Genomic DNA, 15450 nt, shown 5'->3' on the forward strand with positions numbered 1-15450 from the left:
TAATTAATATCACATAAATTGTCATACTTACCTTTCTATGACTTTCAGCACATTTAGTGAACAATATGACCTTAAAATTATGTGAATTTTTATCAAAGATTAACAAGTTTTTGCTAAAAAGTAAAAACAAAATTCTTCTTTTGACCTTCCCAGCTCAAAGTTCACCATAGTGCCTCAAAGTAATCGATTAACTGCTGTATAAAAAGCAATTGTCATTTTACTTGTAACATTTGGCTTTGTTGCAGTTCACGCAGTTAGTTAAAAATTTGTACAATATTGATTTTTAAAGTATTTTAGGTCAGATTGTGTAAAGTAACTGAAGCTATATTGGATATACTTTACTTGATTTTATGTAAAAGCCACAATAATATAAAAATATCCTAAAATTACTTAAATAGGTTTATTTTTATCTAGATAAGGCATGGTTTTCCCTGGCCAGAACATAAGCTTCGTAGCTGCAATATGTATAATGTTATTCAGTGGTTCTCGGTCGGACACATCACCTGTGTGCTCTGTAATACAAGGACTACCAGGTCTCAATGGACGAGATGGAAGAGACGGCATCCATGGATTAAAAGGAGATCAGGGTAAGAAATCTAGAGAAAAAAACATTTCAAATGGTGCCTCACCTTCTCTATCTCTTCTAGTTGAATACTTAAAGTGAACCTGACAGTAGATACATACTGCCCAATTCATGGACAGCATGTATCAGGCGCTGGCTGCATTATCTCAGCCGTGTTATTTGACTGTGAAATTCTGCTTCATTTCAGAAAAAAACATACTTTAATAGCTGCTGGGAATCGAATTGTATAAATCATTAAAATACATCTGTCATAAATTTCATTTGCGAAACAGATAGGAAACAAATAATATATATTATTTTAATTATATTTTGAATGTTGATTGGTAAGATTGGTCAGTTTTTACAGGTGCTGTTGAAAAAGTAGTTTCTCTACTTTCATAGTTTCTCTGTATAAGATTTAGTAAAAATGTAGAATAAACAGTTTTCTTTCACGCATTTGTTTAACCAATCAGGACCGATTTTTCCATTATGTTTTTTCACTTCCCTTCTTCAGTCATAAGTATTTTCATTTTTCGATCTCCATAGTGATATGAAGGTTCGTTTTTTGCAGGACGAGTGGTAGCTTTGAATGACACCATTCATTTTATCATTTCATGTTCTGAAAAACAAAAATAAAAAAGATTGAATGGGGTAAAATTGTGGATTAACTGTAATTGTCATAGTTTTTCAGGTTCAGTTTTCAAGATGTTCAACGTGTAGTAAAAATGACCTAACAATGTGATTCTTCAGGTCAATGCAATTACGGTGATACCAAACCTGTATATTTTTTGTATTGTAATAGTGGTAAAAAATTATCAAAAAAAATATTTGTTTTCTGAAATTTTGAATTTTTATATGTTACTGTACGTGGTGCTCTGTTATGATTTGCTTTTTTGCTTGCCAACTGGTATTTTTCATATATATCTTTTTGGAGTACAAGTGACATATGGATCACTTTTTTTGCTTTTGTTTTCGAGTACAATAGTCACAGAAAACCTATGAATCTGGCATTTTGTTATTTAGAAGTTTTCCAGTTTAGAATAGACTGAAGTTTTATGGACATGCAGATACTAAATATATTTCATATTACTTTTTTAGACCTTTTTTAAAAAAAAATGTAAAAAGAAGGGTGTTTTAACCCCTTAAGCCCCGAGGGTGGTTTGCACGTTAATGACCGGGCCAATTTTTACAATTCTGACCACTGTCCCTTTATGAGGCTATAACTCTGGAACGCTTCAACAGATCCCAGTGATTCTGACATTGTTTTCTTGGGACATATTGTACTTCATGATAGTATTGTACTTCATGATAGTGGTAAAAATTCTTTGATAGTACCTGCGTTTGTTTGTGAAAAAAACGGAAATTTGGCGAAAATTATGAAAATTTCGCAATTTTCCAACTTTGAATTTTTATGCAATTAAATCACAGAGATATATCACACAAAATACTTAATAAGTAACATTTCCCACATGTTTACTTTACATCAGCACAATTTTGGAACCAACATTTTTTTTGTTAGGGAGTTATAAGGGTTAAAAGTTGACCAGCAATTTCTCATTTTTACAACACCATTTTTTTTTTAGGGACCACATCTCATTTGAAGTCATTTTGAGGGGTCTATATGATAGAAAATACCCAAGTGTGACACTATTCTAAAAACTGCACCCCTCAAGGTGCTCAAAACCACATTCAAGAAGTTGATTAACCCTTCTGGTGCTTCACAGGAATTTTTGGAATGTTTAAATAAAAATGAACATTTAACTTTTTTTCACAAAAAATTTACTTCAGCTCCAATTTGTTTTATTTTACCAAGGGTCTCTATCACGACCCGGGCTCTATGTGTCACTGTGTCTCCTGGGTATTAGGGTGGACAGGTAACATGTAATAATCCAGCTGTCCTGCCGATTTCTGCTGTGCCTCTTAGAGTCTGGCACAACCTTGGTCTTCCGGCTATCGGGAATCTGCACTCCACAGGAAGATAGCCCATACACTGCTGTCCTCCCCTGGTGTCACTCTCCTGCACTTCGCTCTCCTGCACTCACTATACGCTGTTCTTCCTTCTCTGTCTCCCTGTTCAGGAGCTGCAGCACCTCTGGCTGCACATCCCCTCACATGTCTCTCTTCTTTCCTCTTTCTGCCTGGAGCTGCAGACCTCCACATCTGTTCAGCTATTCTCCTATCATTCCAGCTCTGTCTCAGCTGAAGTTCCATGACAAGCTACTCTCTGGCTTTCTGCAACTCTCCTTCCGGCCTCAGACTGCTCCAGTCTACTGTCAGGCCTTATCTCTCTCCTCCTACTCACTCACTCTGCTCTGTCCCTCTGACAGACCGACTTCCTTCCCTCCAAGCTAAACTATGTATATGGGGAAGTTCCCTTGAAAACCAGGTTCAGAGCTCCACCCTTCTGGCCCGGAGTGTGAACATGTTGTGTGCTTTGTAGTGTGAATCTTATTTCAACTGCAGGTCAATAAACCTAATCTATGTGATGTTATGTGACTGTCCCAAGCTTTATGTGGGCCAAACGTCTCAAGAATTGAGGAGAAGGTGTCAACAACACATTTCCAAGATTAACATGGCCAAACAGGACCGTGAAAAAGGAAAGAAGATGACCTCAGTGGCGACACATTTTTTGGAAGCACGTGGCAGCAGCACTAGAGGCTTGAGAGTTATGGGATTGGAAAGTATCAATGTCACTATCAGAGGAGGCAACATAACCAACCAACTACTAAGATGTGAATCAAAGTGGATTTACAAATTACAGAGTCTTACACCAGTTGGACTAAACGAAGAGCTTCTCTTCACTGGCTTTTATAAGCAACTTTAGTATGCCTTCAACTGCTTTGGACTTTTACAAATAAACTGCCTCTTCATAGGGGCCCTTGGTTAAGTGGTTAACTTTGAGATTGGTATCCAATATAGGGGGCCTTTTTCTTCCTTCTGTGTCTATATGATATATTAAAAATAAAAATATTATTATTTTTGTACCAACTTTGAGCCACAATGTAATTGGTATGACTATTTGGGAATAGGGCTGCTGTAGGTATAATGGCTCACTCTAGAGAGACCTTTATTATAATGACCCTTGGATTAGCTACAGAGGGGATTCTTTTGCCCTCTGCATGATGGGATATCACTGTGCCTATATTATTGGGTATAAGTGAGTTTTGATATCATTGGGTATCTTCTGATGGTTGCTAAAGAAGGCTTCGCCTGTGTATTATGGGGTGACGTCATTACGTCCCCAATGGGGATTTTGGGATCAACTAGAGTTTGGGTTTTTGCCCTTACAATATCGTGTTTGCGCAGCTACGTCCGGTGTTGTTATGTGCCTCTTTGATGGGCACATTGGTTGTACTGTATGCACGGCCAGCGGCGTTGTTGTACCGGTGGTCGCTGGGAAGGTTGCGCCTGTGCATTGACGACTGGCATTGCTGTGTCTCTGTGAGAACGTCTGGGCATGCACGGTGGCAAACTCTGGGCCTTGAATAGAGTGGGGGTGTTGCGCCTGCGTGATTGGACCTGTCGCGGCGGTGCACCTTCCTGACATGCGCATCGGTCACATTATGTACGCACTTAGTAGTACCCCTAATGTCGGTGACTGCCATGATGGCTGCGCCTGCGCATTGGTAGGTAGTGTTGCTGCGTTTCCTAGGGAACTATTGATCATGCACAGTGGCAATTTCCGGGACATCTGGGCATGCGCGGTGGCAAACGCTGGGCCTTGCATAGAGTGGCAGTGTTGCGCCTGCGTGATTGGGCCTGATGCGGCGGTGCACCTTCCTGACATGCGCATCGGTCACATTAGGCACGCACTTAGTGGTACCCTTATACCGGGGACTGCCATGATGGCTGCGCCTGCGCATTGGTGGGTAGCGTTGCTGCATCTCCTAGGGAACTATTGATTATGCACAGTGGCAACTTCCGGGACACTGAACAATGAAGGCAATATGCCGGCGTTTGTACTTCAGCTGGATCCTCACTGCAGCTGGATCACATCCTATAATTAGTAAGTGTTATATAAACTGGGGTCCACTAGCCACTACACTACTCTTATCCCTGATGAAGTCACTTAGGTGACGATACGCGTCGGGTGGGCCGCATGGGAGCTGGTTCCCTTTCATTCCATCTCAAAACTCCTCAGCCGTATGATTGATCATGAGCATATTCATTAGGAACTCATTTTGGTAATGTGTACTCTCATACGTATATGATTACATCTTGATTTATTTGTCCTTTTGCTGGGATGTATACCCGGTTCTAATATTGAACTACTGTCTTTGTTTTTGGTTATGGCAGCGTAAATACACTCTTCATAGGAATTTGCACTATTGCACCTTTTTGCCTATATTGGATACCAATTCATCAGTGTAGGAGATTGTTAAGGACAGTGTTATGGACCTGGTGGTTAGGAGCACCCGGCACGACCTGATAGTTAAACTGACACAGGACAAGCTCTGGGATGTGGGAGCTCTGCTGACCGCAACCCCTAATCCTATCACAACAACTAGAAATAGCCGTGGAGCGTTCCTGACACTCCCTAGACGCCTTTTCACAGCCTAAGAGCTAGCTAGCCCTAGAGAAAGAAAATAAAGCCTACCTGCCTCAGAGAAATTCCCCAAAGGTAAAGGAAGCCCCCCACATATATTGACTGTGAGTTAAGATGAAGTCACAAACACAGAAATGAAACAGATTTTAGCAAAGGGAGGCCAGACTTATTTAACAGACAGAGGATAGGAAAGGTATCTTTGCGGTCAGCACAAAAAAACTACAAAAGACCATGCAGAGTGTGCAAAAAGACCTCCGCACCGACTAACGGTGCGGAGATGCCACTCTGCATCCCAGAGCTTCCAGCTAGCAAGGCAAAATCATGATATCCAGCTGGACAAGAAAACAATGAACAAATAATAACTATCAGGGACTTAGCTTCTGCTGGAGCAGACAGGTCACCAGAAAGATCCAAGAGCGAACTGAACCAATGCAGGAACATTGACAGCTGGCATGGAGTAATGATCTGAGTGGAGTTAAATAGAGCAGCCAACCAAAGGATAAACCACGTCACCTGTGTAAGGAACCTCAGAAGCAGCAGCTCCACTCACAGCCACCAGAGGGAGTCCATAGACAGAACTCGCCGAAGTACCATTCACGACCACAGGAGGGAGTTCGACAACAAAATTCACAACAGTACCCCCCCTTGAGGAGGGGTCACCGAACCCTCACCAGAGCCCCCAGGCCGATCAGGATGAGCCAAATGAAAGGCAGGAACTAGATCAGCAGCATGAACATCAGAGGCAAAAACCCAGGAATTATCTTCCTGACCATAACCCTTCCACTTAACCAGGTACTGGAGTTTCCGTCTCGAAATACGAGAATCCAAAATCTTCTCCACTACATATTCCAACTCCCCCTCGACCAACACCGAGACAGGAGGATCAATGGAGGGAACCATAGGCGCCACGCATCTCCGCAACAACGACCTATGGAACACATTATGGATGGCAAAAGAAGCTGGAAGGTCCAAACGAAATGACACAGGATTAAGAACTTCAGAAATCTTATATGGCCCAATGAAACGAGGCTTAAACTTAGGAGAGGAAACCTTCATAGGAACATGACGAGATGACAACCAAACCAAATCCCCAACACGAAGTCGGGGACCAACACAGCGCCGGCGGTTAGCGAAACGTTGAGCCTTCTCCTGGGACAATGTCAAATTGTCCACCACATGAGTCCAAATCTGCTGCAACCTGTCCACCACAGTATCCACACCAGGACAGTCCGAAGGCTCAACCTGACCTGAAGAGAAACGAGGATGAAAACCAGAATTACAGAAAAACGGTGAAACCAAAGTAGCCGAGCTGACCCGATTATTAAGGGCGAACTCAGCCAAAGGCAAGAAGGACACCCAATCATCCTGATCAGCAGAAACAAAGCATCTCAGATATGTTTCCAAAGTCTGATTAGTTCATTCGGTTTGGCCATTAGTCTGAGGATGGAAAGCCGAATAAAAAGACAAATCAATGCCCATCTTAGCACAAAAGGACCGCCAAAACCTCGAAACAAACTGGGAACCTCTGTCCGAGACGATGTTCTCCGGAATGCCATGCAAACGAACCACATGCTGGAAAAACAATGGCACCAAATCAGAGGAGGAAGGCAATTTAGACAAGGGTACCAAATGGACCATCTTAGAGAAGCGATCACAAACCACCCAAATGACCGACATCCTTTGAGAAACAGGGAGTTCAGAAATAAAATCCATGGAAGTATGCATCCAGGGCCTCTTCGGGACTGGCAAGGGCAAAAGCAACCCACTGGCACGAGAACAGCAGGGCTTAGCCCGAGCACAAGTCCCACAGGACTGCACAAAAGAACGCACATCCCGTGATAAAGAAGGCCACCAAAAGGATCTAGCCACCAAATCTGTGTTACCAAAGATTCCAGGATGACCAGCCAACACCGAACAATGAACCTCAGAGATAACTCTACTAGTCCATCTATCAGGGACAAACAGTTTCTCCGTTGGACAACGATCAGGTCTATCAGCCTGAAACTTCTGCAGCACGCGCCGCAAATCAGGGGAGATGGCAGACAAAATTACACCCTCTTTAAGAATACCCGCCGGCTCCGGAACACCCGGAGAGTCAGGCACAAAACTCCTTGACAGGGCATCAGCCTTCACATTCTTAGATCCCGGAAGGTATGAAACCACAAAATCAAAACGGGAGAAAAAGAGCGACCATCGAGCCTGTCTAGGATTCAACCGTTTGGCAGACTCGAGATAAGTCAAATTCTTGTGATCCGTCAAGACCACCACGCGATGTTTAGCTCCTTCAAGCCAATGTCGCCACTCCTCGAATGCCCACTTCATGGCCAACAATTCTCGATTGCCAACATCATAATTGCGCTCAGCAGGCGAGAATTTTCTAGAAAAGAAGGCACATGGTTTCATCACCGAACCATCAGAACTTCTCTGCGACAAAACAGCCCCTGCTCCAATCTCAGAAGCATCAAACTCGACCTGAAACGGGAGCGAAACATCTGGCTGGCACAACACAGGGGCAGAAGAAAAACGACGCTTCAACTCCTGAAAAGCCTCTACCGCCGCAGAGGACCAATTGACCACATCAGCACCTTTCTTGGTCAAATCAGTCAACGGTTTAGCAATACTAGAAAAATTAGCGATGAAGCGACGGTAAAAATTAGCAAAGCCCAGGAACTTCTGCAGGCTCTTCACAGATGTCGGCTGAGTCCAATCATAAATGGCCTGAACTTTCACAGGGTCCATCTCGATAGTAGAAGGGGAAAAAATGAAACCCAAAAATGAAACCTTCTGAATTCCAAAGAGACACTTTGACCCCTTCACAAACAAGGAATTCGCACGAAGGACCTGGAACACCATTCTGACCTGCCTCACATGAGACTCCCAATCATCCGAAAAGACCAAAATGTCATCCAAATATACAATCATGAATCTATCCAGGTACTCTCGGAAGATGTCATGCATAAAGGACTGAAACACAGATGGAGCATTAGAAAGCCCGAATGGCATAACCAGGTACTCAAAATGGCCCTCGGGCGTATTAAATGCTGTTCTCCATTCATCGCCCTGTTTAATTCGCACAAGATTATACGCCCCTCGAAGATCTATCTTGGTGAACCAACTAGCCCCCTTAATCCGATAAAACAAATCAGACAGCAGCGGCAGGGCCGTATTTGCCACTAGGCACTTGAGGGCACGTGCCTAGGGCGGGGACAATGCAGGGGGGCGGCACCTGAGCAAGTTTAAAAAAAAATATATATATATATATTTTTTTTTTTAAGTCCGGGGGTCCCCCGCCCACCCACCTCAGTCCCAGCTGCTGCGGGGGGGGGGAGGGGGTCTCGGGCGCAAGACCGCCATCAGGGCATCGCTGCCCTGACTACTGTATGGGGCAGAAATGGGTGCTGTACCTTTAAGCAGCAGCAGCCCAAGTGCATCATGTTCCTCCTGACGCCGGTCATGTGGCACGCTGCGCGCTCTTCTTACTGTAAAGTGCACTGGAGCAGACTGCAGAGAAGCAGGTAATGTTTGTGGGAGAAGATACTGAAGTGAGAGGAGGCGGGCAGTGTGTGAGGATTGCAGAGAGGAGTGAGGTGAGAGAAGAGACGGGAATCTGCTGATGTGAGTGAGGAGAGGGGAGGCTGCTAAGGGGAGGGGATGAGAGGCTGGTAAGGAGAGGAGAGGCTGGAAAGGAGAGGAGAGGCTGGAAAGGAGAGGAGATGAGAGGTTGGTAAGGAGAGGATAGGTTGGAAAGGAGATGAGAGGCAGGAGAGGAGAGGCTGGAGAGGAGATGAGAGGCTGGTAAGGAGAGGGGATGAGAGGCTGGTAAGGAGATGAGAGGCAGGAGAGGAGAGGCTGGACAGGAGAGGAGAGGCTGGAAAGGAGAGGAGATGAGAGGCTGGTAAGGAGAGGAAATGAGAGGCAGGAGAGGAGAGGCTGGAAAGGAGAGGCTGGAGAGGAGAGGCTGGAAAGGAGAGGAGAGGCTGGAAAAGAGAGGAGAGGCAATGAGAGGCTGGTAAGGAGGGGAGATGAGGGGCTGGTAAGGAGAGGAGATGAGAGGCTGGTAAGGAGAGGAGAGGCTGGAAATGAGAGGAGAGGCTGGAAAGGAGAGGCTGGAAAGGAGAGGCTGGAAAGGAGAGGAGATAAGAGGCTGGAGAGGAGAAGCTGGAAAGGAGAGGAGAGGATGGAGAGGAGAAACTGGAAAGGAGAGGAGAGGCTGGAGAGGAGAGGCTGGAAAGGAGAGGGGAGGCTTTTAAAAGAGAGGAGATGAGAGGCTGGAGAGGAGAAGCTGGAAAGGAGAGGAGAGGCTGGAGAGGAGAAGCTGGAAAGGAGAGGAGAGGCTGGAAAGGAGAGGAGAGGCTGGAGAGGAGAAGCTGGAAAGGAGATGAGAGGCTGGAGAGGAGAAGCTGGAAAGGAGAGGAGAGGCTGGAAAGGAGAGGAGAGGCAATGAGAGGCTGGTAAGGAGAGGAGATGAGGGGCTGGTAAGGAGAGGAGATGAGAGGCTGGGAAGGAGAGGAGAGGCTGGAAATGAGAGGAGAGGCTGGAAAGGAGAGGCTGGAAAGGAGAGGCTGGAAAGGAGAGGAGATAAGAGGCTGGAGAGGAGAAGCTGGAAAGGAGAGGAGAGGCTGGAGAGGAGAAACTGGAAAGGAGAGGAGAGGCTGGAGAGGAGAGGCTGGAAAGGAGAGGGGAGGCTTTTAAAAGAGAGGAGATGAGAGGCTGGAGAGGAGAAGCTGGAAAGGAGAGGAGAGGCTGGAGAGGAGAAGCTGGAAAGGAGAGGAGAGGCTGGAAAGGAGAGGAGAGGCTGGAAAGGAGAGGAGAGGCTGGAGAGGAGAAGCTGGAAAGGAGATGAGAGGCTGAAGAGGAGAAGCTGGAAAGGAGAGGAGAGGCTAGAAAGGAGAGGAGAGGCTGGAGAGGAGAGGCTGGAAAGGAGAGGAGAGGCTGGAGAGGAGAAGCTGGAGAGGAGAGGCTGGAAAGGAGAGAAGAGGCTGGAAAGGAGAGGAGAGGCTGGAGAGGAGAGGCTGGAAAGGAGAGGAGAGGCTGGAGAGGAGAAGCTGGAAAGGAGATGAGAGGCTGGAGAGGAGAAGCTGGAAAGGAGAGGAGAGGCTGGAAAGGAGAGGAGAGGCTGGAGAGGAGAGGCTGGAAAGGAGAGGAGAGGCTGGAGAGGAGAGGCGATGAGAGGCTGGTAAGGAGAGGAGATGAGAGGCTGGTAAGGAGAGGAGATGAGAGGCTGGTAAGGAGAGGAGATGAGAGGCTGGAAAGGAGAGGAGATGAGAGGCTGGAAAGGAGATGAGAGGCTGGAGAGGAGATGATTGGCTAAAGAGGAGAAGCTGCAAAGGAGAGGCTGGAGAGGAGAGGCTGGAGAGGAGAGGCTGGAGAGGAGACGATGGAGAGGAGAGGCTGGAAAGGAGAGGAGAAGCTGGAAAGGAGATGAGAGGCTGGAGAGGAGAAGCTGGAAAGGAGAGGAGAGGCTGGAGAGGAGAAGCTGGAAAGGAGAGAGGAGGCTGGAAAGGAGAGGAGAGGCTGGAGGAGAGGCTGGAAAGGAGAATCTGGAAAGGAGAGGAGAGGCTGGAGAGGAGAGGCTGGAAAGGAGAGGAGAGGCTGGAGAGGAGAAGCTGGAAAGGACATGAGAGGCTGGAGAGGAGAAGCTAGGAAGGAGAGGAGAGGCTGGAGAGGAGATGCTGGAGAGGAGAGGCTGGAGAGGAGAGGCTGGAGAGGAGAGGCTGGAAAGGAGAGGAGAGGCTGGAGAGGAGAGGCGATGAGAGGCTGGTAAGGATAGGAGATGAGATGCTTTTAAGGAGAGGAGATGAGAGGCTGGAAAGGAGATGAGAGGCTGGAAAGGAGAGGAGATGAGAGGCTGGAGAGGAGAAGCTGGAAAGGAGAGGAGAGGCTGGAAGGGAGAGGAGAGGCTGGAAGGGAGAGGAGAGGCTGGAAAGGAGAGGAGATGAGAGGCTGGAGAGGAGATGAGAGGCTGGAGAGGAGATGAGAGGCTGGAGAGGAGATGAGAGGCTGGAAAGGAGAGGAGAGGCTGGAGAGGAGAGGCTGGAAAGGAGAGAAGGGAAAGGAGAGGAGAGGCTGGAAAGGAGAGGCTGGAGAGGAGAGGCTGGAAAGGAGAGGAGAGGCTGGAGAGGAGAAGCTGGAAAGGAGATGAGAGGCTGGAGAGGAGAAGCTGGAAAGGAGAGGAGAGGCTGGAAAGGAGAGGAGAGGCTGGAGAGGAGAGGCTAGAAAGGAGAGGAGAGGCTGGAGAGGAGAGGCGATGAGAGGCTGGTAAGGAGAGGAGATGAGAGGCTGGTAAGGAGAGGAGATGAGAGGCTGGTAAGGAGAGGAGATGAGAGGCTGGAAAGGAGAGGAGATGAGAGGCTGGAAAGGAGATGAGAGGCTGGAAAGGAGAGGAGATGAGAGGCTGGAGAGGAGAGGAGAGGCTGGAAGGGAGAGGAGAGGCTGGAAAGGAGGCGAGAGGCTGGAAAGGAGAGGAGATGAGAGGCAGGAGAGGAGATGAGAGGCTGGAGAGGAGATGAGAGGCTGGAAAGGAGAGGAGAGGCTGGAGAGGAGAGGCTGGAAAGGAGAGAAGGGAAAGGAGAGGAGAGGCTGGAAAGGAGAGGCTGGAGAGGAGAGGCTGGAAAGGAGAGGAGAGGCTGGAAAGGAGAGGAGAGGCTGGAAAGGAGATGAGAGGCTGGAAAGGAGAGGAGATGAGAGGCTGGAGAGGAGATGAGAGGCTGGAAAGGAGAGGAGAGGCTGGAGAGGCTGGAAAGGAGAGGAGGGGCTAGAATGGAGAAGAGATGAGAGGCTGGTGAGGGGAGGCTGCTGAGGAGAGGACATGAGAGGCTGGTGAGGGGAGGCGATGAGAGGCTGGTGAGGGGAGGCTGCTGGGGAGAGGAGATGAGAGGCTGGTAAGGGGAGGCTGCTGAGGAGAGGAGATGAGAGGCTGGTGAGGGGAGGCTGCTGAGAGGAGAGGGGAGGCTGGTGATGGGAGGATGTGAGAGGCTGGTGAGGAGAGGGGAGGCTGCTGAGGGGAGGAGATGAGAGGCTGGTCTCATGCTGTATATGGGGAGGCTGTGTGGGGCTCATGCTGTATTTAAGGGGCTGTGGGGGGTTTAAAGATATATAGGGGGTGTCAGCATACTTAATTCTGCTCAATATTAAGTGATACAATTAATATTAATTAATATTGAGTAGAATTATTTTCATGCTATTGGTTTGGCCTCCACAACAGTCATGGTCTTTCATCTGGCCCCTCGGGAAAATAAATTGCCCACCCCTGATCTAGAGATATGGAGTGAGAAGCCCACAGACATGGAGTGAGAAGCCCACAGATTAGTCAGTTCTCTCACTAAATTACCCATCCAGCTCTTCAAACTGTTCTCTCTGAAATGTCCCAGCAGTGCAGAGATAAACTTCCCTGTTTGCAGTCTGAGTGATGCTGCCCGTGGTTTTGTTAATATGAATCGACTGACAGGTTCCCCTTAAAAACCTGTCAGCCAAACCTTGCAACCGTGGCAGAATCAACTGACCATGTACTGTGTATGAGATCCAAGCTGCAAAGGAGAGGCTGGAGAGGAGAGGAGAGGCTGGAGAGGAGAGGCTGGAGAGGAGAGGCTGGAAAGGAGAGGAGAAGCTGGAAAGGAGATGAGAGGCTGGAGAGGAGAAGCTGGAAAGGAGAGGAGAGGCTGGAGAGGAGAAGCTGGAAAGGAGAGGAGAGGCTGGAAAGGAGAGGAGAGGCTGGAGGAGAGGCTGGAAAGGAGAATCTGGAAAGGAGAGGAGAGGCTGGAGAGGAGAGGCTGGAAAGGAGAGGAGAGGCTGGATAGGAGAAGCTGGAAAGGACATGAGAGGCTGGAGAGGAGAAGCTGGTAAGGAGAGGAGAGGCTGGATAGGAGATGCTGGAAAGGAGAGGAGAGGCTGGAGAGGAGAGGCTGGAGAGGAGAGGCTGGAGAGGAGAGGCTGGAAAGGAGAGGAGAGGCTGGAGAGGAGAGGCGATGAGAGGCTGGTAAGGAGAGGAGATGAGATGCTGGTAAGGAGAGGAGATGAGAGGCTGGAAAAGAGATGAGAGGCTGGAAAGGAGAGGAGATGAGAGGCTGGAGAGGAGAAGCTGGAACGGAGAGGAGAGGCTGGAAGGGAGAGGAGAGGCTGGAAGGGAGAGGAGAGGCTGGAAAGGAGAGGAGAGGCTGGAAAGGAGAGGAGATGAGAGGCTGGAGAGGAGATGAGAGGCTGGAAAGGAGAGGAGAGGCTGGAGAGGAGAGGCTGGAAAGGAGAGAAGGGAAAGGAGAGGAGAGGCTGGAAAGGAGAGGCGGGAGAGGAGAGGCTGGAAAGGAGAGGAGAGGCTGGAAAGGAGAGGAGAGGCTGGAAAGGAGATGAGAGGCTGGAAAGGAGAGGAGATGAGAGGCTGGAGAGGCGATGAGAGGCTGGAAAGGAGATGAGAGGCTGGAAAGGAGATGAGAGGCTGGAAAGGAGAGGAGAGGCTGGAAAGGAGATGAGAGGCTGGAAAGGAGATGAGAGGCTGGAAAGGAGAGGAGAGGCTGGAAAGGAGATGAGAGGCTGGAAAGGAGAGGAGATGAGAGGCTGGAGAGGAGATGAGAGGCTGGAAAAGAGAGGAGAGGCTGGAGAGGCTGGAAAGGAGAGGAGGGGCTAGAATGGAGAGGAGATGAGAGGCTGGTGAGGGGAGGCTGCTGAGGAGAGGACATGAGAGGCTGGTGAGGGGAGGCTGCTGAGGAGAGGACATGAGAGGCTGGTGAGGGGAGGCGATGAGAGACTGGTGAGGGGAGGCTGCTGGGGAGAGGAGATGAGAGGCTGGTAAGGGGAGGCTGCTGAGGAGAGGAGATGAGAGGCTGGTGAGGGGAGGCTGCTGAGAGGAGAGGGGAGGCTGGTGATGGGAGGATGTGAGAGGCTGGTGAGGAGAGGGGAGGCTGCTGAGGAGAGGAGATGAGAGGCTGGTCTCATGCTGTATATGGGGAGGCTGTGTGGGGCTCATGCTGTATTTAAGGGGCTGTGGGGGGTTTAAAGATATATAGGGGTTGTCAGCATACTTAATTCTGCTCAATATTAAGTGATACAATTAATATTAATTAATATTGAGTAGAATTATTTTCATGCTATTGGTTTGGCCTCCACAACAGTCATGGTCTTTCATCTGGCCCCTCGGGAAAATAAATTGCCCACCCCTGATCTAGAGATATGGAGTGAGAAGCCCACAGACATGGAGTGAGAAGCCCACAGATTAGTCAGTTCTCTCACTAAATTACCCATCCAGCTCTTCAAACTGTTCTCTCTGAAACGTCCCAGCAGTGCAGAGATAAACTTCCCTGTTTGCAGTCTGAGTGATGCTGCCCGTGGTTTTGTTAATATGAATCGACTGACAGGTTCCCCTTAAAAACCTGTCAGCCAAACCTTGCAACCGTGGCAGAATCAACTGACCATGTACTGTGTATGAGATCCACCAGATTCTCACATGACAACTAATGGAAAGGTTTGCTAAGGCTACTTTCACATCAGCGATTTTCTCCATTCGCGGCAGATACTGCAGTTTTTCCGCCTCTGTCGTGTAACATATCACTTACAGGCCGGCAACTCTGCTTTCGGCCTCATTCATTCCCTATGGGACTTGCGGACATGTGCGGCACTTGAGGTGAGACAAAAAAAAAACACTGCTAGCAGCATTTTTTTCCTGTTGCTGCAAGTAACGCATTTGCCAGATCGCAGAAAAAACCGCAAGTGCCGCAAGTCCCATAGGGAATGAATGAGGCCAAACACAGTGTTGCCATAAGTGATCCATTACGGATGCGGAAAAACTGCTAGATTTGCCGCAAATGTCAAAATTCGCTGATGTGAAAGTAGCCTAAGTCACTGCCGATAGTGTCTGCATTAGTCATACTCACCAATGGGGGAGGCAGCACGAAAAGTGCCTAGGGCAGCAGAAACTCTAAATACGGCCCTGAGCAGCGGCAAAGGATACTGAAACTTGACTGTGATCTTATTAAGAAGGCGGTAATCAATACAAGGTCTCAAAGAGCCATCCTTCTTGGCCACAAAAAAGAACCCTGCTCCCAATGGTGACGACGACGGGCGAATATGACCCTTCTCCAAGGACTCCTTTATATAACTCCGCATAGCGGCATGCTCTGGCACAGATAATTAAACAGTCGGCCCTTAGGAAACTTACTACCAGGAATCAAATTAATAGCACAATCGCAATCCTTATGAGGAGGTAGGGCACCGGATTTGGGCTCTTCAAATACATCCCTGTAATCTGATAAAAACTCAGGGACTTCAGAAGGAGTGGAAGGTGAAATTGACAACAATGGAACATCACCATGTACCCCCTGACAACCCCAGCCGGACACAGACATAGATTTCCAAT

General features: G+C 48.1%; 1 protein-coding gene across 1 annotated transcript in view; it reads left to right on the forward strand.

The window, feature by feature from the left end:
- The first annotated feature begins 228 nt into the window (after positions 1 to 228).
- LOC138665537 (mannose-binding protein A-like) overlaps positions 229 to 15450 on the forward strand; it is a 278073-nt gene continuing 262851 nt past the window's right edge. The window contains exon 1 of the mRNA XM_069753118.1: positions 229 to 587. Within this exon, the coding sequence (XP_069609219.1) occupies positions 422 to 587 (166 nt within the window). The 5' untranslated portion in view covers positions 229 to 421. The remainder of the gene's footprint in view (positions 588 to 15450) is intronic.

This window comes from Ranitomeya imitator, chromosome 2 (genome assembly GCF_032444005.1).
Source record: "Ranitomeya imitator isolate aRanImi1 chromosome 2, aRanImi1.pri, whole genome shotgun sequence".
Lineage (NCBI taxonomy): Eukaryota > Metazoa > Chordata > Amphibia > Anura > Dendrobatidae > Ranitomeya > Ranitomeya imitator.